The following is a 27580-nucleotide window of genomic DNA, read 5'->3' on the forward strand; positions in this document are numbered from 1 at the left end:
CACGTGATAACCTGACAGACAAATAAACTCAGCAGAAAACGGACATTCACTTTACAGCACACCGTTTTACACGGATTTCTTTACCGACTTCGTTAAAATACGGTAATTTAACAAAGTGTCTTGTGTTTAACCCTAATACAATTTAGTTTTTTCAGTAACGCTATTCTATTTTGAGGGTTTATTCCGGTCGAACTCACGCGCTTCCGTCGGAAACAATAACGAACAACAACGTTACATCTCAGCTGCAGTTTCGATTGATGCGATTATCATCAGCCATGAACGGAAATATACTTAAAGCTTCTCAAAAACAGGTTTAAAACTCAATGTACTGCTAAATTAACGTAAACTGAAGCTTTGCTACAACTGAAGTCACTGGTAGGTGTTCGTTTGGGAGTTTCTATGAATTAAAATAAATAAAATATCTTGGCTAACGTTAACCGATAGCAGAAAATTATTATAATAAAGTTGTTGTATTTATTCAAACAGTGCCTGTTTAATGTGATCTGAGGTGAGATTATCTTAAATCTAGTAAACATTAGCAATTTATAAACTAAATTCAAAGACATTTTGAAATATGCAGCTGGTTACTTTTTTTTTTAATTTTAAGTTTAATTATTGTGTTTTTATTTATTTTATAAAGATTGTTCTTTGTTTTATTTTAATAGCGAGTTTATAAAATATCTTGGGTAACATTAACCGATGGCAGAAATTAAGTTTAATTATTGTGTTTTTATTCACTTTATTAAATTGTTATTTGTTTTACTTTAATGGCGAGTTTATTTCTGTCTTATTTTTTGTATTGTTTGTTTAAATGTTAAACTTAAATTAAGAAAATGATAAATGCAAAAGTTAAATAAGTTTTAAACTAAAAATTTTTTTTTCCAAATATTTCGTATTCGTCTGTGGTATTTTTGGGGTAGTCACAGTAATTAATACAATGATGCCATAAGTCAGTGGTTCTCAAACTAGTTTGTGGTACACAGGCTTACTTCTAGTGGTACGCGGAGGAATGTAATATGTCATATGTACATGCTACATATATTTAAAATGTATAAACATGATTTATAATAGAGGTAAAGTTGGTTTTATATTCACACATTCGTTCATTTAGCAGTCTCTTTGTTTACCAGGTTACTTTGAATATTCGCTTGGAATTGGCATGCAAGTATGACTTCAAAACAGCATTAGCACTATCTAATTCACTGTGAACAATGCTGTACTTTGATGGTCGTTTGCTGCTAACATGATTTTCCTATTTAGAATTTGCAAAGAACACTTTTCAGAAATTATATTATTAAGGAGAATGTCTGAATATCCAAATATAAAACCAACTTTACCTCTATTGATTTATGTATGAATATGACATTTCACTATTTTATGGTTAGCTTATATGGGTCATACATCATAAAGGTAATAATAAACAATTAAACTGAATTTCTGAAATCTGACCTCATTAGTAAACTTCATTTGTTAATGCACCCCTGTATGGATGTTCTGCATTTTATTAATGTATTTTAATGCTTTGTTACAGCACAAGAAAGTCGTTCATGGCTTTTCATCTGTAAATTTGAAGCACATTATTTTTGTTGGCCAACATTCACACAATGGTAAGTACTTTGAAGTAACTTTCTCGTTTGTGCTCAGCATAATTGAGTACACCCCATTTTGAAAATGAATGTTTTTCTTCATTTCTCAGTCAATATAGGCAGTGTGTTTTGGTGCATTTAAACAAAACAGATTTATTAAACAGATATATTTATTAAAATAAAAATTTAGTCAGTAAACCTATTTAGAAATCGAAAGATAATACAAATAAAATCAAGCAAAATATTGCAAAAAAAAAATTACAACCTGAAAAATTTCAACTAAATTTCTTCTTTTTTTTTTTTTTTTTGCTTCTCTTGATTTTTTTGTTTGTTTGTTCTTCTTTAAAAAAAATTGTATTTATTATTTTTCTATAACATGAATTTTTGGACTATTATTGTAAATTATTTTGTTAGATTAGCTCCTGATTTGGTTTTAGTACTGACTAATCTAATATATATATATACACACACAAATATAACCGTATAGCTTCCTATTAAAAATATGCATTTAAAAGAGAGATTTTTGTGACGGGTGTACTTGTATATGCTGAGCACTATATACCTATATATTTTTTCTTTATGTGTCTAAAGTCTGCAAAACACTTGTAGATCTACCTGGCATGCTCTAGAAATGTCATGAGACATTCAGTAACTTGTTTGTCATTGTTTGATTGCTCAATAACATTTACATATTGATAAATGTGGGTTTTTAAGGAGCTCGTGGTTTTTAAGGAAGTCTCCGTTGCCATTAAAGTCTACCAAACTGTCCGAATTATATTGTTTATTATATATATATTATTTTTATTTTATTTTATTTATTTATTAGTGGTGGTCAAAGATTAATCACATCCAAAATAAAAGTGTTTGACATGATTTGATACACAAACATACATACGTAGAAACAAAACTATTTTGTTACATAGATATTTAAATAGTATATTTAATTACGATTTTATTGTATATTATATATGTAAAAGAGATATTTTTTATTTTTAATATTTTTGCCACAGTATTTTTAGTTACACACTGAAAATAAAGACTTTTACAATCATGCAAGGAAATAAATAAATAAATAAATAAATAAATGTGTGTGTGTGTGTGTGTGTGTGTGTGTGTGTGTGTGTGTGTGTGTGTGTGTGTGTGTGTGTGTGTGTGTGTGTGTGTGTGTGTGTGTGTGTGTGAGACACTTAAATTGTATATACACAGATGTTTCAACTGTATATATAATTTGTATCATATACATTTTTTATGTATATATAAATGATAAATAAACATTTTTCCAAATATTTGCATGCCTGTGTGTATTTATATATATACAACAAATATACGCAGTACACACACTTAAATTTTTAAAACAAACTTTTTATTTTTTATTTTGTCTATATATATTTATAATAAATATAAACAAACATTCACACCAAAGAACAAAACAACAACAAAATGCTTCTCATTTTTTAGCCCAAGGTAATCTGCTAAAAATTGACTTTTATATTCATGTAAATACAAAGTGCAACAAATCTATATTCAATAGTTTTGTTTATCAGGTCGGAGCCGCATTGGGGATTTTTATTCATCAAAGATTTAATTATATTAATATCTATAATTTTTCAAATCCCTGTTTCTAACTTCTGAAGTTTCTCACCACTTAGCGAATGTATTGTTTGTGGTTGCTTTGAAAATGATCAGTCACCTTAAAAACAGCAAGCACAGAATTTCTCAATGTTTGGTTCACACCTTCTTCTCGTTTTTCAGGTGCGTGCAGCTTTCATAGCCTTATTATGCGTGTGTGTGAACGCATGCACTGCTCTGATCTGTCCGGATGGAGGGATGTGTGAAGATGGAAACACCTGCTGTCTAACGCCGTCAGGAGGATACGGCTGCTGCCCACTTCCCCATGTAAGACAGTCAGTCAGCTATATGAGTCTGTTTGAGAGTTACGAATGACAAATATTTTTTTTATATACAGTTGAAGACAAATTATTGGCTTTCTTGGGTTTTAATCATTTTTCAAATATTTCACAATTGATGTCATTTTCAACTTTATACAGTGCTCAGCATAAATATGTACACCCCTCACAGATCTCACTTTTTAATGAATGTTTTCTACAATTATTTGCAATGTTGTATTTGTGCAAATACATTAGATAAGTCTGTAGCAAAGCCAAATCTGGAACTAATCTAACAAAAAACTGTTAAAACATGGTACAAAAATATGTACACGCACAACAAATGAAGAGAACCAAACCAAATAGAACGAAAAAGCAAAAAAAATATTTATTTAAAGGTTACAAGAATAATAATAATAATGTTTAAAGGGGCACCAACGTAACCCATATGTAAATTAAATGTCTAACATAACATGTAAAGTTCAAAACAACTACAGATAACGTAAGATCAAATTCCAAAATAAACTAAAATAATATAAGCGGTAGATAAGCTAAAAGAAGTCGCACAGAAACGATCCTCCAAAGCAAACTGTAGAACACATCTTTGCAGCTTCTTGAGCCATCAAATTAGCCACTCCTGCTCATACTGATCACCTGTTACCAAAAGAAAGCCAAACCCAGGAAACAGAACGAACCAATCACAAACCTGTAACAACCCAAATTAATATGTAAAACATTAAATAAAATGTTAATTAACAGTAAAATTCAAGAAAAACTCACATTTTATTGAAATTTTGTAATTGTTTAAATTCATTTAAATGCATTATCTTTGTATTCCTAAAGATGTTCGGTGACCAAACTCTTATTTTAATAAATAAAACTGTTTAATAAATCTGTTTTGTTTAAATGCACCAAAATATATTGTCTGTTCACTGACAAATGCATAAAAATATTGATTTTCATAAGGTGGTGTACTCATTTATGCTAAGCACTGTATATGCAGCTGGGATGGATTTATATTATAAATAAAACAGTATTTGAACTGTGAAATATTACAGTTTAAAATGACCTTTTTTTCAATATTAATATATCTGACGTGAATTAGTTGACACAAAATTGAATTTTCAGCATATTTACTGTCACATGATGCTTCAGAAATCATTAAAATGTGCTTGCTTGCTTCTCAAGAAACATTTGTTCGTATTACATAGGCATTTGCTTTAATTAAAAGACGTCTAGTAGGTGTCTAATAGATGTCTAAACATACAAACAGCAGAATTTAGTTTATAAATAACTTTAATTTAGTTTATTCGGTCACACTTTACAATAAGGTTCATTAGTAAATGTTACTTAATGCATTTACTAACCTGAAGAAACAATGAACAATACTTTTACTACAGTGTTTGTTCATGTTAGTTAACATTAGTTAATAAAAATACAGCTGTTTATTGTGAGTTCATGTTAACTCACGGTGCATTAACTTATGTTAACAAGCATGAGTTTGGATGTTAATAATACATTAGTAAATGTTTAATTATGATTAATAAATGCTGTACAAGTGTTGTTCATGATTAGTTCATGTTAGTAAATGCATTAACTAATGAACCTTATTGTAAAGTGTTACCGTTTATTCCTTTAAAAAGCGATCATATATTCCTTTTACTAAACAGCATGTGTGCATATCTCTGAAAAACCACTTGTCTTGCCTTAAATGTGTATGTGTGTGTGTTTGCAGGCTGAATGCTGCTCCGATCACTTGCACTGCTGTTATCAGGGAACTTTGTGCGACCTGGAACATTCCAAGTGTGTGAATAAGACGCATGTTTTAGACTGGGTGGAAAAAGTTGAGGCCAAGCTGGTAACACACACACACACACACACACACACACACACACACACACACACACACACACACACACACACACACACTTAAACTCACTCAAACCTACTCATTGGTATTGTTGGTTTATGAGGATTTTCTATATGCGTGATATATTTTGTATCGCTGCTATTATGGCCCTAACCCGATTTCCAACCATCACAGGAAACTCGTGGGAGATTTTAAATGTCAAAAGACTCCATTATATATGATTTGTAAGCGTTTTGAATCACAATGACACAAGACGTCCTCATAAACCACCTCAGTGTTGTAATACCTAGGTCATACCCATGTTATTATATAAATGGCTATCCTTGTAAACCACCCGAAACACTGCACACACTCATGTTTGCACTGCCACACACCCAGACAAGACTTGAGTAAATATAATGCACTGAAGCGGATTTCTCTTCATATAACTCCTAGCAAGCGGTAGTTTGTCCGGATGGAGAGTCTGAATGCCCTGATGATACCACCTGCTGCCAGATGCCTGATGGGGGCTGGGGCTGCTGTCCTATGAAAAATGTAAAGCACTTTTTAAAAAAAAAATGCATTTGTGTCCTGGAGTGTTGTTGCAAGTATATGGTAATGTTTACACTCTTCTTTCTACCCCTGTGTGTGTGTGTGTTCAGGCCGTGTGCTGTGATGATAGGAAACACTGCTGTCCTCAAGGAACCACATGTGACCTTGTGCATTCAATGTGTGTGTCGGCCACGTATGGCTCGTCCCCTTTCTTAAGGAAATTTGCTGCTCGTCGCAGGAAGCCATTAGAGAAAAACGCAGGTGTGAAAGTTGCGCTGTGGTTATTATTTTTCCTGTATAATGGTGATACACAAATTGTCTCTTCTATTCATTATAACTGGTGGCTTGGTGACTAGAATTGGTTCCCCCTCAGTCCAAACACGATATCGGCCGAGTGCCTTAGTGTCCCACCAGTGCTGATATACAGCCATAATCGCACTGCTACGAGTGTGATATTGGTTTATACTACAGTTCAACGGCAAAATCGTGTATATAAATAAGAAAATCAAACACGGACTGTCTAAAAAACCATTTTTATTAGGAACTACTTTCTTCCGCCATTCATTCACATCTGCAGCTGATGTCAGAACAGCAGAAGCTGTTACTAATTCACCAACATCACTTTAGAGCTAGTGTTTGAATGACTCTCTATAGCGGAATGTCTAAAGTGATGACAAAACAGCTGATTTTGCGATTTTAGGAAAAACTCTCAACCCATGCGGACTTCTTTCTTTTTGCCTACACACATTTCTGATATGCGAGCAAATCAGTATAAATGCAGCACTACAACATACAAAAGGGAGAGATCGACTTAGAATATCACTACCAAGCGTACCTGCCAACATGTCTCTGAAAATCCTGGAGACCAGGGGGAGGGGTGCAGCGGGTTTTGGGTGGCCACTGCGATCAGGTACTGTACAAAAGTTGGCATCCCGGAGGTGTTTACAGACTGTACCAAAGAGCGGGGTAGGTAAAATTACTGTAGTTTTTCGGAAGAAATAAAAAAACGGGATGGTTGATTGGTCTGAAATACGGGATACTCCTCTGAAAAAAGGGAGTGTTAGCAAGTGCGCTTACCAGTTTAATAATGATTTGGCCAGATATAGTTAGACATCAGACTGTTATAATCTAAGCGTAACGGCTTATTATGCGATTCTGTCGCCATCTTGTGGATAGAAAACGTCAGTTGTCTTTGGTTTACTACATTATGGCAGGCTAATGGCCGCCGACGAGCTCTCTCAGAAATTGTAAACATTTTAAAATAGGCACTATTCTTATAAATAGACTGCATATTTGCAATCTAAACAACTACATTCTCGACTAAAAAGAGCCTCAAAGGTACATTTTTTTTGTCTAACAGCAGTGATATTTGTCAAACTGTAGTGTCTCTCTGCTTGTTGCTGGCTGTATGTGGGCGGATTAATACACAAAGGTGAAGGCGGAAGAGGCCTTTGTGTGATGTAACTGGCAAAGTATTGCATGGCTATCAGCCAATCAGATTCAAGAACCAGACAGAACTGTTGTATAAGCCAAGTTGGAGTGCTTGCGTATTCTTGTGGTAATTATGGTGTGTGTATATATTTCTATGAACAATATCACACGAGTAGCAGTGCAGTTTAGCTGTATATCGGCACTGGTGGAAGGCGTGCATTGGATCGAGGCTGTAGGCCGAGTGCCTTAGTGTCCCACTAGTGGTGATATACAGCCACATCGCACTGCTACAAGTGTGATATTGGGTTTATACAACAGTTTAAGGGCATAATCATGTATATAAAACAGAAAATCAAACACTGAGTCTCAAAAACTCTGTTGAATTAGGAACTACTTTCGTCCGCCATTCATTCACATATTCTGTTCTGACGTCAGATGCAGAAAACATTGCTCATTCACCAACATCACTTTAGAGCAAGTATTTGAATGATTCTCTAGCCTAATGTCTAAAGTGATTACAAATCAGGTGATTTTGCTCACATTTTAAGATCATAAGTCTGAACGGCATGAAATGTCATCAGTCTACAGAGATTTTCCAGTGTTTCTCTGTTGCAATCTGAAGATCACAATAAATAACCATGAAAAAAACCAAAGCAAAGCAAACACTACCAGATTACCATGGTATAAATACAGCACTACAACATACAAAAGAGAGAGATCAACTTAGAATGTTACTTACCTGTTTTGTAATGATTTGATCAGCTGTAGTTTGAAATTTTGCTGAGTTTTTCTCCCCTAAAGACTTATTATGCGGTCTTGTATCTCGAAAATTATAAATATTTAAAATAGGCACTATCCTTATAAATAAACTGCATAGTTGTAATCTAAACAACTACATTCTCAACTAAAAAAAGCCTCAAAAGTATATTGTTTTGCCCAACAGCTGCAATCAGGGCTTTACATTAACTTTTTTGATCACCAGCCACAGTGGCTAGTAGTTTTCTAACGTTACTAGCCACTCTGCATTTTCACTAGCCACAATTTTGTTGTTGGGAAAATATTTTGATATGCATAAATATGACTTTGACATGCTAAAATTACTTGATTTTAGATTTTGTGTTATGTCCACGTGTCTTCTCATTCATTTCACATCTTGTGTGTCGTGTATGAGCAAATGGGTCATGGTTTCATAGTGTTATACTGCAATTAGTTTTTATTTCACACGACTTTTCAGAACTTAAAATCAAGGATTTACCTAATTTCTGACCACTCCAAACAATAATTATTTCTTTGCCACAAATTTTCAATGTGTCAAACAAGCTAAATATAGCTGTATACTATCATTTTTATTTAACAAAACATTTATTTTAAAAAAGCCAAAGAAAAACAATTGACTTTTAAAAATAATTAGTGTCATTTATCAAAAATATGCACAATAATCTGTCCTCGCTAAAGGTCTCTCAGGTCACCAGTTAACTACACATAAATGAAGAGTTAATCTCATATTAATGCAAAGTTGTTGTAAAAAATGATAATTAAACCATATAAACAAAAATAACCGTAAGCAAAAGAAAGCAGGTGAAAAACATACTGTGTGATAATGGAAGGATGATCACACGGTTAAGGCCAATTGTTTATCTGTTCAAAGGGAAAGCAACCGGTGCTGCTTACAAAAAGACATATTTGAAGCTCTTGAAAGCAGGAAGACTGTGTGTGCATTAGCATGACTTTTTTTGCCTGACTATTCGAAAGCGATACGATCACAGTTGCGTTCCAGGCACTCGTGCTTCAAGGAAGGAAACAGGAGCGCGCACGTGCTTTAAACAGTAGCGTGCATCACATCAGCTGTTAGCGCGAGTGATTATCCTCTCATTCTGTATTCATCTGCTTTCTTCTGCTCGCGCGAATGCAATTTTTTTGTTAGTCGTGCTGTTTCTCCATTCTAAGATCACATTTGCATTTTGGGTCATTCTTATAGTTGAACCCTGCTTTTAAAAAAACCACAATTTAAACATTATTTTCAAACCAGCCAAAGTGGCTAGTGGGAGTGACCGTCTAACCCGCCAAAGCTGAAATCTACCCGCATTTGGCGAGTTGGGAGGTGTTATTGTGAATAAATTTGTCAAACTGTAGAGAGTTTATTGATCTGCCGTCATTATGTGGGCGGAGTAACACACAAGAGTGAAGAGGCTATGAGTTCTGATATTGCAGAATATTGCATGGCTATCATATTTGAGAATCAGATGTCTGTTGTCTATGTATAATAATTTTTTAATTAAATAAAGTTATATGAGCAGCAGACATTTCCATTTTACAGATGTTTTTTTTTTTGTTACTTTTAATTAAAATATTGCTCATTTCATTTATTAATTTTCCTTCGGCTCAGTCTTTATTTCAGAATTCGCCACAGTGAAATGAACCGCCAACTATTCCAGCATGTTTTATGCGGCGGATGCCCTTCCAGCAACAGTGCTAACCACTGAGCCACTGTTTTTCTTTTCATGAATTGTTCAGATATTTTAGCTTCTCAGTTTCATTCATGCTGTTGATTTAGTGTTTTTAACCTTCTACTAAAATCATTGCAGTCGATCTGCCTGCAGAGGTCAACAATATTAGAGAAGGTAAGACTTTATTTTATATATATACTATATGTTATTTATTTCTCTTCATTATTTATGAAGTGTCTTAGTTGAAACTGACACCTCAGTATGTGTGTGTGTGTGTGTGTGTGTGTGTGTGTGTGTTTACATTGGCAGTGATCTGTCCAGATAAGATTTCCAAATGTCCAGAAGATACAACATGCTGTTTACTAGAGACCGGTAGTTACGGATGCTGTCCAATGCCAAAGGTGCATCACATATGTCTACACATGTTTATATAATTACAAATTTGTGCTGTCTTATGCAATTTCTATTCATCATTGAAGTCAAAATTATTCTCCCTTTGTGAATTTTTCTATTTCAAATATTTCCCACATGATCTTTAACAGAGCAAGGAATTTTTCACAGTATTTCCTATAAGATTTTTTCAACTGGAGAGATCTGAAGTCTTATTTGTTTTATTTCGGCTCGAATAAAACTAGTAAAAAAAAAAAAATGAAGATAAATTTTATTAGTGCGCTTAAGCAATATTTGTTTAACAGAAATTGGGGAGGAAATATATAGGGTGGCTGACAATTCTGACTTCAACTGTATATGCTTGAAATTACAGCCGAAATTGTGTTTTTGCTGCAGGCTGTGTGTTGTTCTGATCAAAAGCACTGCTGTCCAGAGGGCACGACCTGTGACCTCATCCATAGTACGTGTTTGTCAGCAAATGGAGTCTCAGAAATGGCCATTAAAATCCCAGCTGTCACTGTTCTGAAACCCAAAGGTACAGCCAGTGTATTTTAGTGTATGTGCAATTAAAGGGTTTTTAGTAAAAAAAAGTCATGTTGACTTGTATCAGTATATGAGATATGTTACACTATTTGACAGTAAAGCATCTCTGTACATGCCTTCAAAATCACTTAAAGTAACTACTTTGCATGAGATTATCATGGGCACTTATAAAGTGAATAATATTTAATTTATAATCCCTATTAAGAATATTCAGATTGTTGCATTTGCAGTGGGGTTTATAACACCATTAAATAAGGCTCTTCATTTCCAAAAATAAACATTTTATCGCGATAATATGGCCTACAACATGCCTGAGATGTTGATTTGAAAATCTTCTGAACCAATTAATTTTTTTTGTAAAATACAGAAATATTTATTTATATGTTATATATAATTTATTGTATTATTATTATTGTAAAAACATATTTATTTATTACATTTATATTTTCATCCATTCCTTTTCTTTTCGGCTTAGTGCCTTTAGTAATCAGGGGCCGCCACAGTGGAATGAATCGCCAACTTATCCAGCATATAGTTTATGCAGCGGATGCCCTTCCAGCCACAACCCAGCACTGGGAAACACCCATACATGCTTGCATTTACACACATACACTACAGCCAATTTTGCTTTCTTCAATTCCCCTATAGCTCATGTGTTTGGACTGTGGGGAAAACCGAAGGACCCGGAGGAAACCCACACCAACACGGGGAGAACATGCAAACTCCACTTAGAAATGACAACTGACCCAGCCAGGGCTTAAACCAGTGACCTTCTTGCTGTGAGGCGACTGCAATACCCACTGCGTGACTGTGTCGCCCTAGATTTTATAATTAACTTTTTATTTATTATTATTTATTTGCTTTTTGATAATTCCATAGTTAATTAAATTTTTTGATAATTATTGGCTGAGGTGCGGCGTGATGGCTCAGTGGTTCACAACTAAAATGTTGCTGGTTTAAGTGCCGGCTGAGTCAGTTGTCATTTCTGTTTGCATTTGCAATATGGCACTTTTTAATTTGTTTCTCTTTTCACTTTTCTTTTTTTCTAAATTTTCCCCCCATTTTCCCCTGTTATTTCTTTTTTTCTTCTCAGTATATGATGTTAAAAGCTATTGTTAAAAACAAAACTATGTATTCACATGTACAGATTTGTATCAGATTTTTTTGCAAAGTTAGAAAATTTAATAAACAGGGGAAAAATCACATTAAAACAGTGTGATGGAAACTCAGCTAATTTTCACTCTCTCTCTCTCCGTGTGTTTGCAGAAGAAGTAGTTCCCTGTAATGAAACCGTGGCGTGTTCTAGTGGCACCACCTGCTGTAAAACGCCAGAAGGCTCCTGGGCTTGCTGTCCTTTACCAAAGGTATTCATTTCAAAAATGAATTGTGGCCTTGTGTCTTTTAGACTTTTTAATTTATTTTTATTTTTAACTGCTCTCTGAAATGCTTAACTCTGGTCAGTCATGCTTTGTGCCTAACTGTTTAGTTTGTTGCAAGTAAGCATATAAGAAGCTGCATCTAGCTGGCTGTTTTCTCAGAATTAAAACCTTACAGACTCTTACACAAAATGTTCCGCTTTTTGTTGTAAGGCTTGAAGCTTTCGCTGCTATTCTGAACCAATAATTAAAAACAGAAAGCAGTTGAAGGATGGCGTGTTTTTAAATCAAGTATTTATCTGACTCTATTATAATTAATTAATTTGACTCCATTAAAGTTGGTATCATTATTGCTAAAGAGAAAGAATCTCAACAGGCAAAGTTATTTATTAAGTTACCTGTTTAAATATACACACAGTAGAATAAAAGAGACCAATACACTGTGTAGAGATACTTAGCTGTAACAAATACACTGCTGTGTAACAAAGACAGTGAAATATTCCAAGCTATTGTTTTGTTTTGTCCATGCCGAATGTTTTTGCTATCTCTCTGATTGGGTTTGATTTGTTTTGTCAGCCCTTTGGATCTCATCTTAAGACTTGACAGTAACCGATTCCAAATGCAAATAGCACACTTGAAATGAACTCTGGACCTTTTTATCTGCTCATTGTAGTTGGGATAATGAGGGAATAACACTCCTGGTCATGGAACAGCTTAGAAGCCAATTGTCCAACGGCTTTTGGACCCTTAACAAGTGGGAGGCACATTTGCAAACTGTTGTAATTCCTACAGCGTTCACCTGATTTGGATGTAAATACCCTCAAATTAAAGCTGACTGTCTGTAGTTAAAGCACATCTTGTTTGTTTCCTTTCAAATCCGTTGTGTTGGTTTATAGAGCCAAAAATGTTTGAATTGTGTCTGTTCAAATATTTACAAGTTTAAAATATAAATTTTATAAAAAAAATATAAACTTTTACATAAATTAAGCTGATAAAGAAGGCTTCTCAAATCAAATGAGCCGTTATTATCGCAGTCTGTGTGTGTTCATCTGCAGGCAGTGTGTTGTGAGGATCACATTCACTGTTGTCCAGAAGGAACGTTGTGTAATGTTGCTGCCAGCTCCTGTGATGACCCCACAGAGCTTTCTGTGTCTGTGCCCTGGATGGAGAAGGTGTCCACCAAACCCATCGCTCCTCCTCCTAATAAGAAATGTGACGAAAGCTCATCGTGTCCTGGAGAATCCACCTGCTGCAAACTCTCATCTGGAGACTGGGGCTGCTGCCCACTGCCTGAGGTAAACACTTTTGATCGAATGTAAATCACCGCCATCAGGGTTCAACGCTATGGATTTTTTCTACTGGTCCGATCGGGCAAGTGGTTCAGATTTTTACTTGCCCTGCCAAAATTTTCACTGGCCCCACCAAAAAAAAAAAAAGAAAGTTAATAGCAATTTTTTTGCCACATTTTAAATAATGTGTCAAATAAAGTCTGTAAATCTAGAATTTTAATATTTAAAATAAATTGTAAATAAAAGTGTTATGCAAACAAAAAGAGCAGTACAGAAAATGTTAAAAAAAGGTGGCTGACTTGTCAAACTGGCCGCAAACTGTGCAAAATATCACTTCATTTTTATTTTGTTCTGTTAGTCAGACGTAAATGTCTACTTCCAAGACGTTAGAAACAGACATTTTCTTTTAGCCTTATAATTTGATGTTGCCTCCATGTTGCTGTTTCTTCGCTGTACTGGTTTTTACCAGGTTACAGAAAAAAAATATCATGGCCAATCAAATAAGAGGAACTGGAAAGCAATATGGTGTTTACGACATAACAGAGAAGGTAGTGTTTAAAAACTTAAAAGCACAAACTTAATTGACAAATAGTCACAGTCAAATTAAATGTTAGTGACAAGGCAGCACTGTCCCAATCGGGCCAGTAATGATCCGGTCTATTGTCCCAAGTGTCTCTCAAGCTGGCCCTGGGCCACTGGGCAGTCCTTATTGTTGAGCCTTGCCGCCATCATCCTGATCAGATTGGTGCTGTGACTCAGAATTCTTGAAATAACAAGTACCAACGAAAGTCTGCAGTCAATATTTTTTTAAATGAATCACAGGAGAAAAAAAAAAAAACATTTCGGCCACAAACCTTTGTCAGTGTAATGAGTGTGTAAATCTTGCTGCTGATATATTCAGTAATTTCCTACTAGGTTTAATGCCGCGGTCACTCTAGAGTTTGAGCATGTCAAAGTCTGTCATACAGCATTGCCAAAAGGGACAGGATTAAACAAGATGATAAGACATAAAAAAAATAAGCGATTGGTCTATATTTAAAATTTCTCTACAGAGAGGTCATGTTTTGATCTCCGATTGGTCCTACGTAGCCACCTGGTGCAATTTCACAGGTCAGAGTTCACCAAGCTTGAACTTTCCCATAGATATTTACATTAGATGTCGCCTATGCTGTTGTTGTCTAATGCATAGAAAGCGTCAATAGAGTTGCCATCTTGGTAAAATGTAGCGCTCCTTTCAAATGAATGTGGTGCAGTGGATGACTGGCCATCCAGAGCCATAGATGTATACACCATATTTACGTAAATCTATGATCGGGAGTTTTCCCGGTGGTCAGTGTGCAAATATTTTGGTCCCACTTTATATTAAGTGTCCCTAACTACTATGTACGTACAGTATGTACATTGTATTTGTTTTTTTAATGTGTTTATAATGTATTTGAGAACACCTGTGGTGCTTTTGAGTTAGAATAGAGGTTTGATTATGGACTGGTTTGGTGGCATGGGTAGGATGAAGGGTGGGATAAGGTGTAAGGGATGGTCAACAGTGTATTTACAAATGCAATTACAAAAGTTAATTACAGATGTAATTACATGTATTTAATCAAGCATAAGTACACAGTAAATACATGTATTTACACTAAGTACATTGTAACAAACTATTAATTCCTATGTAAGTACATATTAGTTAAGGCCACTTAATATAAAGTGGGACCAATATTTTTTTAAATTCTGAAAATTATAGTTGTACATCACTTTTCTACATCGATGGATGATTGATCGCATGGGCATTGCAGACAAAGAGCATGTGTATGTGTGCAAGGAAACGTATTATCCTCTCTCCCTGTTAAATTTTATCTAATCCGTGTCCTGAAACATTGCAATTTGATTCACCTTTATTTGTATAGCGCTTTTACTATGTAAATTGTGTCAAAGCAGCTTCACATGGAAGATCATAGTAAATTGAAACAGTGTAGTTCAGTTTTTAGTGTTTAAGTTCAGTTTAGCTCAGTTCAGTGTGGTTTAATAATCACTACTGAGAGTCCAAACACTGAAGAGCAAATCCACCGATGCGCAGCTCTACAGATCTCGAACCCTGCAAGCCAGTGGCGAAGGCGGCGAGGGGAAAAAAACTTCACCAATTGGCAAACGTGAAGAATTAAAAATCTTGGAAGAAACCAGGCTCAGTTGGGCACGACCATTTCTCCAATGGCCAAAAGTCTTGTGCAGAGCTGCAGTCTAGGCGCGCTAGAAGCAGGACCTCAGCGAAGACTCGTCTGTCCCTGGAGCGTCACAGGACTCAGTCTCATGCTCTCCACTCCTCCATGACTTCCACAGCAGCTGCTTAAGATACGGCCTGGTCTAGGATTATGGAAATCTTGGGATTATCTCGTCGCTGGTCTTGGATTGAATCAGTGGCGCTGCATAATCTGAGGGCCTCGGGAAGAGTATCCCCAGGTGGAAATAGAGAATAAAGAGAATAATTAGCGTAGCTGCTGTTCATAGTGTATATAAATGATATGCAGAAACCTGTGTGGAGCCCATTCATGTATCATACCACCAAGTGATGCACTGAGTAGTATGCTTTACTAAACAGATAGGTCTTTAATGTAGTTTTGAATTGGGAGAGTGTGTATGAGCCTCGGACATTATCAGGAAGGCTATTCCAGAGTTTAGGAGCCATAAATGAGAAGGCTCAACCTCTTTTACTCGACTTTGCTATTCTAGGTACCATCAGAAGCCCTGAGTTTTGAGAGCGAGTTGGATTGTAGCGAGACAAGGTTGGTTAGATAAACAGGAGCTAGATTATTTAAAGCTTTATAGGTAAGAAGCAATATTTTAAAATCAATACAAAACTTAACAGGCAGCCAGTGTAAGGAGGATAAAATTGGGGTGATGTGATCATATTCTCTAGATCTGGGAGGAACTCTGGCAGCTGCATTTTGTACTATCTGAAGTTTTTTAATAGAGGATGCTGGGCAGCCAGCAAACAGAGCATTACAGTAATCCAGCCTAGAAGTCATAAAAGCATGGACTAGCTTTTCTGCATCTGAGATAGATAGCATACTTCATAACTTCATAAAGAAGGCAGTTTTTGTAACATGGGAGATATGATTTTTTTTATAGTAGAGCTAACGCTAACTCTGTATACCTCTAATTGCAGGTTGAGTTGTGAGATCAGCGGTTTACAGCATAATAAGTAATAATTCTGTTTTGTCTGAAACGCCCCCTCACCCGCTTTCATTCACAAACTAATCGCTACCTCGGTTAGAATTAGAAGTGGATCTCCGTTAAGAACGACTCGTGTGAACCATCAATATCCCTGCTTTTTAGTGTGCATAATATCTTTACCTTTTTGATCCAAATCGTTTACAAAAGTTTTAATATTCAATAATTTAGGGTAGAAGGTATGCACATTAAGGTGCACTTAGTTGGAGCTGCTTTGCCTTATGGTCAGTGCAGTAAGAGACTGTATTATCGTCAATAACGTTACTTGTTATGGCACATAACATACAAAATCATAAAAAACTAACTCTTACCTATGAAATGTTCTGCCTTTTGTGCTTTTGTTTTCTTTGTTTGCTCATTACTACACCCGTACACAGTGCTAAAGTTCAGCATCTTCAGATTGACTTTAGTCTTGACTAGTGCTGTTGAATGACTTTTGTCTTGGGAGAATTGTACAAATATGGCGGTGGTATTGACGCCTATTCGGGGTCCGTATGCGGTATCTGTGTATATATATTTATGGAACTTTGCAACACGGTGAACTGGGAAACTTGTCACATGAGCTTGCGTTTCCGGTCTGCCACATTCGCATGCCTATGAATGAAAGTCTATAGAGATAAAAGTGCAGCGTGACCGCGGCTTGAGTCTTAATTTAAAATCTAAGTTTTATGCATCAGGATCAGTGCCCAGAAAATAAACTTTTTGAAATTCAACCTGAAATAGGAAAAAAATCTAATTTATTTTTTAAGTCAAGACACGATGAGATTGTGTATAGAAGATGCCGCATTGGACACACGAGACTCACACATGAACATTTACTCAAAGGAGAAGAACCACCAAAATGCCTTTATTGCAACAGAAACCAAACAGTTAAACACATTCTTGTGGAATGCCCCATTTTTAATGTTATCAGAAAACAATATTTATCTGGAGAGACTTTAAAGGAAATATTTTTAAACGTGAATCCATCTAAAGTTGTAGAATTTTTATCAAAAGGAAATCTTAAAAAACTTTTTTAGATTTTTATCTTATATATTATCATTATTAATTTTATTTATATATTTTACCTTGTACATTATTTATTGCTGTTGATGACTTTTAATTGTTAGAATATTTTTACTTGATCTATTTTCTTTTTGCCATGACATAGCCATAGAAGCTGAAATGGCAATAAAATAAAATCTCTCTCTCTCTCTCTCTCTTTATGCATTAGGAAGAGAGAAAACGACTTAAAAAAATGAATCATAGCAAACAATATATATAACAGATATGAATTAAATTCATTTAAAATTTCTTTAATAAATTGAATGCAGACCTTATTTGGTATTTGTCACTTGAAGTTTCATTTTAAAATCTGAGGGCAAACATGGTAAAAATGGTAATGAAAAATGTACAATGGTTTTATATTTTGTTTACATTTTTATTTTATATTCCTGATTATTTTATTTATGTATTGTTGGATTTCTATTTATTTTTCAATAAAAAATAATTTAGTAAAATACAGAAATATATTTATTTGTTAGATATAGATGACTTATTATATTAGTTATTAATTAAAATTTATTAAAAGTGATTCTTTTTTTTAATGAAATCGTTAATAGATAATTATTTTAAATTTATTATTATTATTATTATTTTATTTTAAAATTATTAAATTTTTCAGTACTTATTTATTTTATGCTGTTTTTACTTTATGTAAGCTATTTTGTTACATAAAATATTAGATTAGTAAAGATTTAAATCATAAAATAATTATTTCTTGTGTATTTATTAATTTACTGGATCCTTTATTTATGGTTTGCATTATATTTTTCTTTGATTTACTTTTAGTATATACTTTTTAAATGTAAAATGACAGTGTAAAACTTGCAGTGGGTATTTTTAATGAAGAGTGCTCGGCATAATTGAGTAGACCCCATTTTGAAAATGAAAATATTTTTATCTTTTTCTCAGTGAATATGGGCAATGTATTTTGGTGCATTTGAACAAAACAGATTTATTAAACAGATATATTTATTAAAATAATATTTTAGTCACCAAACATCTTTAGAATAGAAAGATAATACAATTAAATTAAAGCAAAATATTGCAAAAAAAATTCAACAGTTTATTCTTTTAATTTTTTGCTTCTCTTTTTTTCTCATTTTTAATTTTGTATTTAATATTTTTCTATAGCATATAAATTTGCGTGTACTAGTTTTTAGATCGTTATTATAAGTATTGTAAGATTAGCTCTAGATTTGGCTTCAGTACTGACTAATCTAATATATATGCACAAATACAATATTGTATAGCTTCCCTATTAAAAATATGAATTTAAAAGAGAGATTTGTGAGGGTACTTGTATATGCTGAGCTCTGTATAATGTTTATAATATTTAATGAATAAAAATATCTCCTTTGAATCTCTAGGCAGTGTGTTGTGAGGACCATGTCCACTGTTGTCCCCATGGCTCAGTGTGTAATGTGGCTGCTGAAACCTGTGAAACTGTCAGTGATTCGGGTCTTCGTATTTCTGTGCCAATGGTGAAGAAGATCCCTGCAGTGTCTGTGCCATCACAGAAACAAAACTGTGATGAAACGTCTTCGTGTCCAACCGGGACCACCTGCTGTAAACTGACCTCCAACTCCTGGGCCTGCTGTCCAGTGCCACAGGTACACAAACTTCACACGAATATGTACACACACGCTTGCACTAGGGATGCTCGGATGCGGAACATTGTTTGAACAAGGAGCTTATTATCTGCAATTTTCGATAACCCTTTGGGAAAATCCTATAAAGATTTAATCGAGGGAAGCAGTTTTATTCTAGCAGCCGATTGGCCTACAAGGTGGCGTCATAGTTCCTTATTTCTTAAATAAATTGTGTGTATTTGATGATGATGTACTGTGTTGCAGGCCGTGTGCTGTGCGGATCAGGAGCACTGCTGTCCACAGGGATACACGTGTGATTTGGCTCAGAGTAGCTGTGTGCGTTCTGGCCTTCCTAGCATGGCATGGTTCAGGAAGGAGCCTGCGCTGAGAGAAACCCAGCGGGTCGAGGACAGACACATGTGTGACGCTCAGACCAGCTGCCCCAGAGACGACACCTGCTGCTTCATCAACCGCATCGGCAAGTGGGGCTGCTGTCCACTGCCAAAGGTAAGTGATTATATAAATAAAAGTATAAGCAAAACTAGCATTATGGTTGTGACATTTGCAATAAAAACGTAAAACATAATTTCACAGAGAAAGTATACTAACCGGCCACTTTATTAGGTACACCTGTCCAACTGCTCGTTAATGCAGTTTCTCAATGCATTTAAGCATGTAGACATGTTCAAGATGGTCTGCTGCAGTTCAAACAGAGCGTCAGAATGGGGTAGAAAGGTGATTTAAGTGACTTTGAACGTGGCATGGTTGTTGGTGTCAGACGGGCTGGTCTGAGTATTTCAGAAACTGCTGATCTACTGGGATTTTCATGCACAACCATCACTATGGTTTACAGAGAATGACCTGAAAAAAACCAGGCTCACCAAAATTGGACAATAGAAGATTGAAAATAGAAGAATTTTTGCGTTTATGAAGGCAAAGCTTGGTTATGGATGTGACAGCTTTCCATTATGGATGTGACGGATGTAAAATTAGCTGTAGTGTGAGTTTAGTAAATCAAACATAATTTTTTGAAAGCATTGACAGACTTTGAGTATTTTTATAGTACTGTAAAATACAAGCTTACACAAAAAAAAAAAACTTAGAAAGGGTTATGACTTCATGATGTTAGACTAGGGACTGAAGTAAGTTACATTTATATTATGACAGTTTCGTGTAATATGGGAGAAGAACCATGCATCAAGCAAAACACTGCCAAAAAGAGAATAATTTATTATACAAAAATCAAAAATAAACAGAAAATAGTGATAATAAAGAAAAAGAATATAGATGACAACAAATAACACAAAAGATAAGTTCTATACAATTTATAGCAACAAAATTAAAAAAACCCGCAGGGGAAGAGGACAAAAGTGGTGCTGAAAGAAAATAAAATAATAAAATTGTCAAGTGGCCAAAACAGATGTTGTAACTTATGTGGACACCTCAGGGTACAGGATAACCTATACGGTGTTAATATTTGACCCCTTAATATGTATTCTAGACAGGTTGTCAGCTTAGATTATTTTTGTCCATTCCATGACAAGTGGTAAAATCCATTAATGGGATGGCCTTAGTAAGAGGAATAGGGAAACCTATAAATGCATCATCTTTTGTAGATTATGCTGATAAAACCTAAAATCAAAGCAACTCTATAATCCTTTTGACCTAACTGAAAACAAAATAATCGAAAGCAAGTCTTCGGCGTTTAACAGCACGCCAAACAAGTTGTGTATAAATCATGAGCTCTTGACTAGAAAAACTGATGAAAATTTCAAACTTAAATTTAAAATTTGTTAGAAAAATGTAAAAATAAAAACCAGTTTAAACTATTAATTCGAACAAGATGTGCAGCACCTGAAACTACGGATACTGGAAGCCTGTGCTGGCATTTCTCCTGCACTGTTGCTATCAGTGTGTGAAGAGTGGGAGAAGAGAGTTGCATTGACAATCCAACACAATGGGCAGCACATTGAGCACATTTTATAAGTGGACAGAAACTTGTAAATAACTCATGACAGAATAAAGTTACGTAAAAAAATTATTTGAAATTTGTTTTATAGTTAAATATTTGTTCATTTTATTTTAGTTGTTCTGTTTGTATGCCTTTTTAAAAATAATTGTGTCAAAATAAATGCATGTATTTTTCCTCTCTTGTAAGGCGGTGTGCTGTAAGGATGGAGATCACTGCTGTCCAAGCGGCTACACCTGTAACGAGGAGAAAACCTCCTGCACCAAAGGCCTACATCAGATCCCTTGGTTCACGAAAAAAACGGCCAGAGTCTGGAAGAGTTCAGACGAGCTGCTCGGACATGAAGATGTGAAGTGTGACTCCAGCACCAGCTGCCCGTCTGGCTCCACCTGCTGTATTTTACCCACAGGACAGTGGGGATGCTGCCCTCTAGTCAAGGTAAATCTCTGTCTTTTTTAACTCGTGCTTTATATGATTTATGATCAGTTATATGATTTAATTGTGCCATATACATGTCTTTGAGTCCTCTAAACGTACCATAATACAATTGCAGATGTGTACGAAACATAAGTGACTTGAGTATTCTCAATGTTCTGTTAAAGATTTTCATCAATTGTATTTATCTGCAATCGTGCAATCTGATCGTGGCGGCGCCTTCGTTGGCTGCGGCTGCACCGGCTTAGAACAAGACAAAAATAGTGTCAGAGATAGTGTTAGAATGAGTAAAAAACTAAGGAGTTGGTGATTGACTTCAGGAAGAAACGCCCCACTTATTCCCCTGTATATATTAATAACACTGCCGTGGAGATTGTACAGCAGATAAAATTCCTGGGGGTCCATGTTACTGAGAACCTGACTTGGTCTCTCCATACCACTTGTCTTGCGAAGAAAGCGCACCAGCGACTGCACTTTCTGAGAAGGTTGAAAAGAGCACACCTCAGCCAATCAATCCTCACAACTTTTTACAGAGGAGCTGTTGAGAGTGTTCTTACTAATGGCATCTCCCTTTGGTATGAGAATAGCAGTGTGTCTGATAAGAACCCCATTAAGAGGATCATAAAGGCCCCGTTTACACTACTGCGTTTTCGTTTTAAAACGCATAAGTTTTGTTACGGTTACGCCATCCGTCCACACTACGCCGGAGTTCTTGAGCGCCGAAAACAGAGCGTTTTGGCAACGCTGGAGAGGCCATTTTCATTCTAAAACGCTGCTCCGTCTCAGTGTGGATGGGGGTAAAGACGGAGACATCTGAAAACGGAGGCGGGGCTGCCGACGTTCGCGTATCTGGTTGGGGCTTTTCCTCGATATTAAGTAGCCCACACACACAGTTCAGTCTCGCATCCTCTTCTTGTAAGTTCAGACTTTGCAAGTTTAAGGCTGCAGTCTCTTCTTCTTTGATATGGAAAACAGACTATACCGAGGACACGGGTAAATCTTCAAAGGGAACAGTGTACTTTATAACTTCATTCACATCACCCTGGCTTCGTTGTTTCACTTTCTCAACAATAAAATGTAAACATGATTTAAGGAACTGCCTATTTTCATTTTAATATTAGCAACTTAACAGACAGCAGAAATGTAGAGGCGTCGTGCTGCATGAGCGTCATCTTCACTGTGTGGATATTTATAACAAAACGGAGCAGTGAAAATACGAAACACACCCTCTCTTTGCTGAATATCAGTTTTAATCATCGATAATGGCCATTATAAAAGTATAACATACAATAAATTTATACATTGCAGGAAATAAGTGAAGTTTTTAAACTAATTTCGAGAGGAGCACGTGATATAATTGACCGCAGCTGGCCGCCTATCTACACTCATTAGTTAGCCAATCAGATCCATCCCAACTTACTATAAATAGCCTAGCTAGATATTACTCCCTTACCTTCGTTTTCCGAAGAAACCCCCCATCCACCCCCTTTCTCCTCCTTTCCTCCTTTTAAAAAGGGGAGCTCTCGAGAACCACCTGATCTCGTACTCCCCTTACATGCTCTATGGACCTGGCGGGAGCCCTGGGCTCAACTATCTCCGAGCTCAGGGTTCTCTCCCGGGACAGCATGCCAAACCTGCTTACAGTTGTCAAGCAATATCTAAGGGCCTACTCACACTATGCCATCCGTACCGTGCCCAGGCCCGTTTCCCGGATCGTTTGACAAGTGTGAGTGCGCTGAATCGGGCTCAAGCACGGTTCACTTGGCCGGCCCTGGCCCGGTTGGAAGAGGTGTGCCTGAGCGCGGATCACTTGGGCTTTGGCGCGGTACGCTTGTGTGTGTGAGCGCGAAACGTGCCAAAGCCCGAAACCGAAAGCGAGACGTGACTTTTAAGGGACTGTTTGATATGGATTTATTAATCATTCTTACTGTTCAGTGAACGCAAACTGCCGTAGTTTATTAAAGACGAGAACTCCTCACAGCACGCCAGCTGCACCTTCAGCAGACCTCCTCATTCCTGCAGCACGAGAGCTTTGATTGTTTATGAGCGCCAAAAGTGGCGAATCTGTTCGGTAAAATATCTGACTGCGTGTCCCCGCATCCCTAAGGACTGTTTGGCGAAATATTTGACTGCATGTCACTGCATAACAAACGACTGAAAGGATATAACTAGAGAAATCTCCACTGTGCTGCTGAGTGAGAGCGTATGGCAAGCCGTTTTAACATTAAAACCTTGTTCTGACTATCCATAAATATATTTAGAAATATAATTATATATTTTGACAAGACATTATTATAATTCGACTTGTCAGAATGACCATTAGAGATATCTGCAATTACAATTGTACTAGTACAAAATCAGATTGGAGATATCTGCAAATATATTATGACTAGTCATATTCCTCCATTGACTTTCATTGAAAAATATTTGCAGATATCTCTAAATGAGTTTTGACTCATCAAAAATCCAATTCAAGATATCTACAACTGTAATTCGACTATTAGAAAATTAATTAGAGATATCTTCAAATATACTTGTATATATCTCTAAATATTACGAATTAAAGACATCTCCAAATGTATGACTAGTAAAAACTCAGTTAGAGATATCTCTAATTACAATTGTGACTAGTCAAAACTCATTTAGAGATATCATTTAGAGTGGTAAACATAAATCAATTTGTTAAACTAGCATAAATTGTTAATATTACAACAAATGGTGAAATAGGTATTTAAGTATTAAGTTATTCTCTTCGGAGATTTTTAAAAAATAGGTTATATCTTGAATAATTATATTTTTATATTTTTACGGAACTATAAAAGCTTATTTATCATGCTAGGATTTTATAATGTTTGTATAGTGATGTTTTTCTATGTTCTTGTTGGGTCTGTTGCAACGTAATTTCGTTCTGCATTACAATTCTATTGTGATGTGTTGAATGACATAAATAAAGGAAACTGGCAACTGGCAAACTGCACATTGCATGTACTGCGAAAACATAATGGGCTCTTTGTGATCATTTGGATGCTGTGTTGCTTTAATTAGTATTAGTCGTTCCAAATAAAATAATTGAATGTGTTTTGTGCAGGCCGTGTGCTGTGAGGATCATGAGCACTGCTGTCCACAGGGCTACATCTGTAAGCTGGAGTTAGGGACGTGTGAGAAAGCGTCTGCGGATCTCAGTGTTTCTCTGACTGCAGTTCAGATGCCAGAGATTCAGTGCGACACCTTCACTCGCTGCGCACACACGCAGAGCTGCTGCAGATTAGCAGACTCCACGTGGGCCTGCTGTCCTTATACACAGGTACAGCTTTCATTTATTTTCTTTTTATTATTTTTTTACATTCTTATATTAATTTATACATTTGTTATCTAATTCACAGGTGTCAAAGTCTGTTTCTGGAGGACCGCAGCTCTGCGCAGTTTAGTTCCAACCTTGCTTCAATACGCTTCAGATTTTAAACGAAGGACTTAATTGGTTGGATCAGGTTTGTTTAATTAGGTTTGGAACTAAACTGTCCAGAGCTGCGGCCCTCCAGGGTCTGAGTTTGACACCTGTGATCTAATTTGTTTTATATATTTTTATTTAGCTTTTTCAAAAGTTAACAATACAGAGCATCATCAAGGAAAACACAAGCGAATGAATGAATGAATGTCTCAATAAAATGAACAAATTAATAAACGAATGGATGAGTGTATTAGTAAATGGATAAAATAATAAACACATGAATTGATAAATAAATCAATGATGGGATAAATGGACAAATAAATGAATAAAAAATGTATAAATTAATGAATAAATGAATAGATAAATAAATGAATGGATAAATAAATGAAATGAATGGATGGATGAATGAATGAATAAATGAATAAATGGATAAATAAATGAATAAATAAATGAATAGATAAATACATGAATGGATAAATAAATGAATAGATAAATACATGAATGGATAAATAAGTAAATGCATAAATTAATAGATAAATGAATAGATAAATAAATGAATGGATGAATGAATGAATGAATGAATGAAGGGATAAATAAATTAATGAATGAATGAATAAATAAATAAACAAATAAAATAAACTAATGGATAAATACATAAATGAATGAATGGATGAATAAATGAATAAATAAATGAATGGATAAATATGAATGAGTGGATAAATGATTAAATAAATAATTAAATAAATAAATGGATAAATGAATGAATGGATTAATAAATGAATAAATAAATGAATGGATAAATAAATGAATGAATGAATGAATGAATAAATAAATAGATAAATGAATAGATAAATAAATTAATGAATAAATGAATACATGAATGAATGAAAAAATAATCTATATATATATATATATATATATATATATATATATATATATATATATATATATATAGATAGATAGATAGATAGATAGATAGATAGATAGATAGATAGATAGATAGATAGATAGATAGATAGATAGATAGATAGATAGATAGATAGATAAGTAAATAAAAATCTAAATAAATGACTAAATATCTAAACAAATAAAATTATAGTACATAATTACATATATATAGTAAAATACGGAGATACGGTATAAACCAATAAAAAAAAGGTTACCAAATCATGTGGTACTGTTTTTACCTTTTACAATGTTTTTGTCTTGATTACAGTTCATTTAATAATTTTCCTTTGACCTAGTCCCTTTATTCATCAGGGGTCACCACAGCGAAATGAGCCAGTATATATATAATGTATAACCAATATATAAATTTAATATACTCCATTAATAAATCCTCTTAATTATTATTTTTAGAATTTGATTTTATTTTTCATTTTTTGTATCAATTACAAATTAAATTTTGTGTATTAGATTTTTTAAAAACAAATTTATATCTATTTGTTTTAATTTAAATTTCAAATTAAATTTTTTACATTTTAAAGTTATTATTATTGTTATTATTATTTTTATTATTTAAATTTTATTATTATTTTTTAAATCGTGTTTACAAGATTTTATATTAATTTTTAAAGTGAATTCAGCATGGATGGATAACGTCTCTAACATATAGAGACTTTTAACTTGTTTCTCTCTATCTCTCGCTCTATAGGCTGTGTGCTGTAAAGACATGAAGCACTGCTGCCCAATGGGATACAAATGTGACCCAAAAGTCCAAGGTTGCACTAAATCATCCTCATCCACGTGGTGGAATAATTCTCTCTAACTGAAAAAAATAGACTGACACTGAACCACAATCCATCCATAAAAATATCACACACACACACACACACACACACTCAAGCATAAAGCATAGTTATTTTTCAGGTACCTGCTTTGGAAAAGGGACTATGCCTCATCTTTCTCTTTGTAATATTTAGTTTTTACTGAAATACAACATATAGCAGGCTTTATGATTAAGCAGGACACACACTGAGAGACTTTTATAATCCATGAAACTGACTACAAAGCAAGAGCATTGTTCAGTGTCAATGCACACATTAAAAGCTGCAAGTTTTCTAGTTATCCAGAGTGAATGTGAAAGTGATTTTTTTTTTTTTTTTTTTTTTTTTTTTTTAGCAAAATTGTAGTTCCCGGTCCCCTGAGACATAAGAAATTATCATTAAAGGGTAAATGACTAGGGTAATGACATCTGGAGTCAATCGTGTGTTCGTAAGATGATGATTTTCTTGTATTTGTATTTATGATGCTGATTAAAACACAGTGAACCAATGATCCAAGAGTAAATAATGCCATATCTGACTGCGGATTTTAAAAATAAAGCAAATCTACAATCCAATGCATCAAAAACAGAAGCGGCATCCAGGTCAAATTTGTTCCAGAATTGTAACTCTGACAGGAATAACTGTTTTACAAACATTTAATTCTATATGTGACTTAAGGAGACAGTTCAACCAAAAATAAAAAGATCCCTATTTACTCACACTCGAGCGATAAGTTGACTTTACTTAATATGAGT

At 34.8% G+C, this 27580-nt stretch overlaps 1 protein-coding gene across 6 annotated transcripts; it reads left to right on the plus strand.

Moving 5' to 3' along the window:
* The first annotated feature begins 13 nt into the window (after positions 1–13).
* Positions 14–27546, plus strand: grnb (granulin b). 6 transcript variants are annotated; one of them, XM_073940065.1, is made up of 16 exons: positions 14–375; positions 1532–1653; positions 3297–3482; positions 5208–5330; positions 5778–5876; positions 5984–6134; positions 9890–9925; positions 10061–10152; positions 10538–10676; positions 11951–12048; positions 13116–13355; positions 18986–19228; positions 19472–19714; positions 21366–21614; positions 24700–24915; positions 26714–27546. In XM_073940065.1, the coding sequence occupies exons 3-16, from the start codon at positions 3306–3308 to the stop codon at positions 26825–26827; spliced, it is 2220 nt and encodes a 739-aa protein (XP_073796166.1). In that variant the 5' UTR covers positions 14–375; positions 1532–1653; positions 3297–3305; the 3' UTR covers positions 26828–27546.
* The last annotated feature ends 34 nt before the right edge of the window (positions 27547–27580 follow it).

Source organism: Danio rerio, chromosome 24 (assembly GCF_049306965.1).
Source record: "Danio rerio strain Tuebingen ecotype United States chromosome 24, GRCz12tu, whole genome shotgun sequence".
In the NCBI taxonomy this organism is placed as follows: Eukaryota; Metazoa; Chordata; class Actinopteri; order Cypriniformes; family Danionidae; genus Danio; species Danio rerio.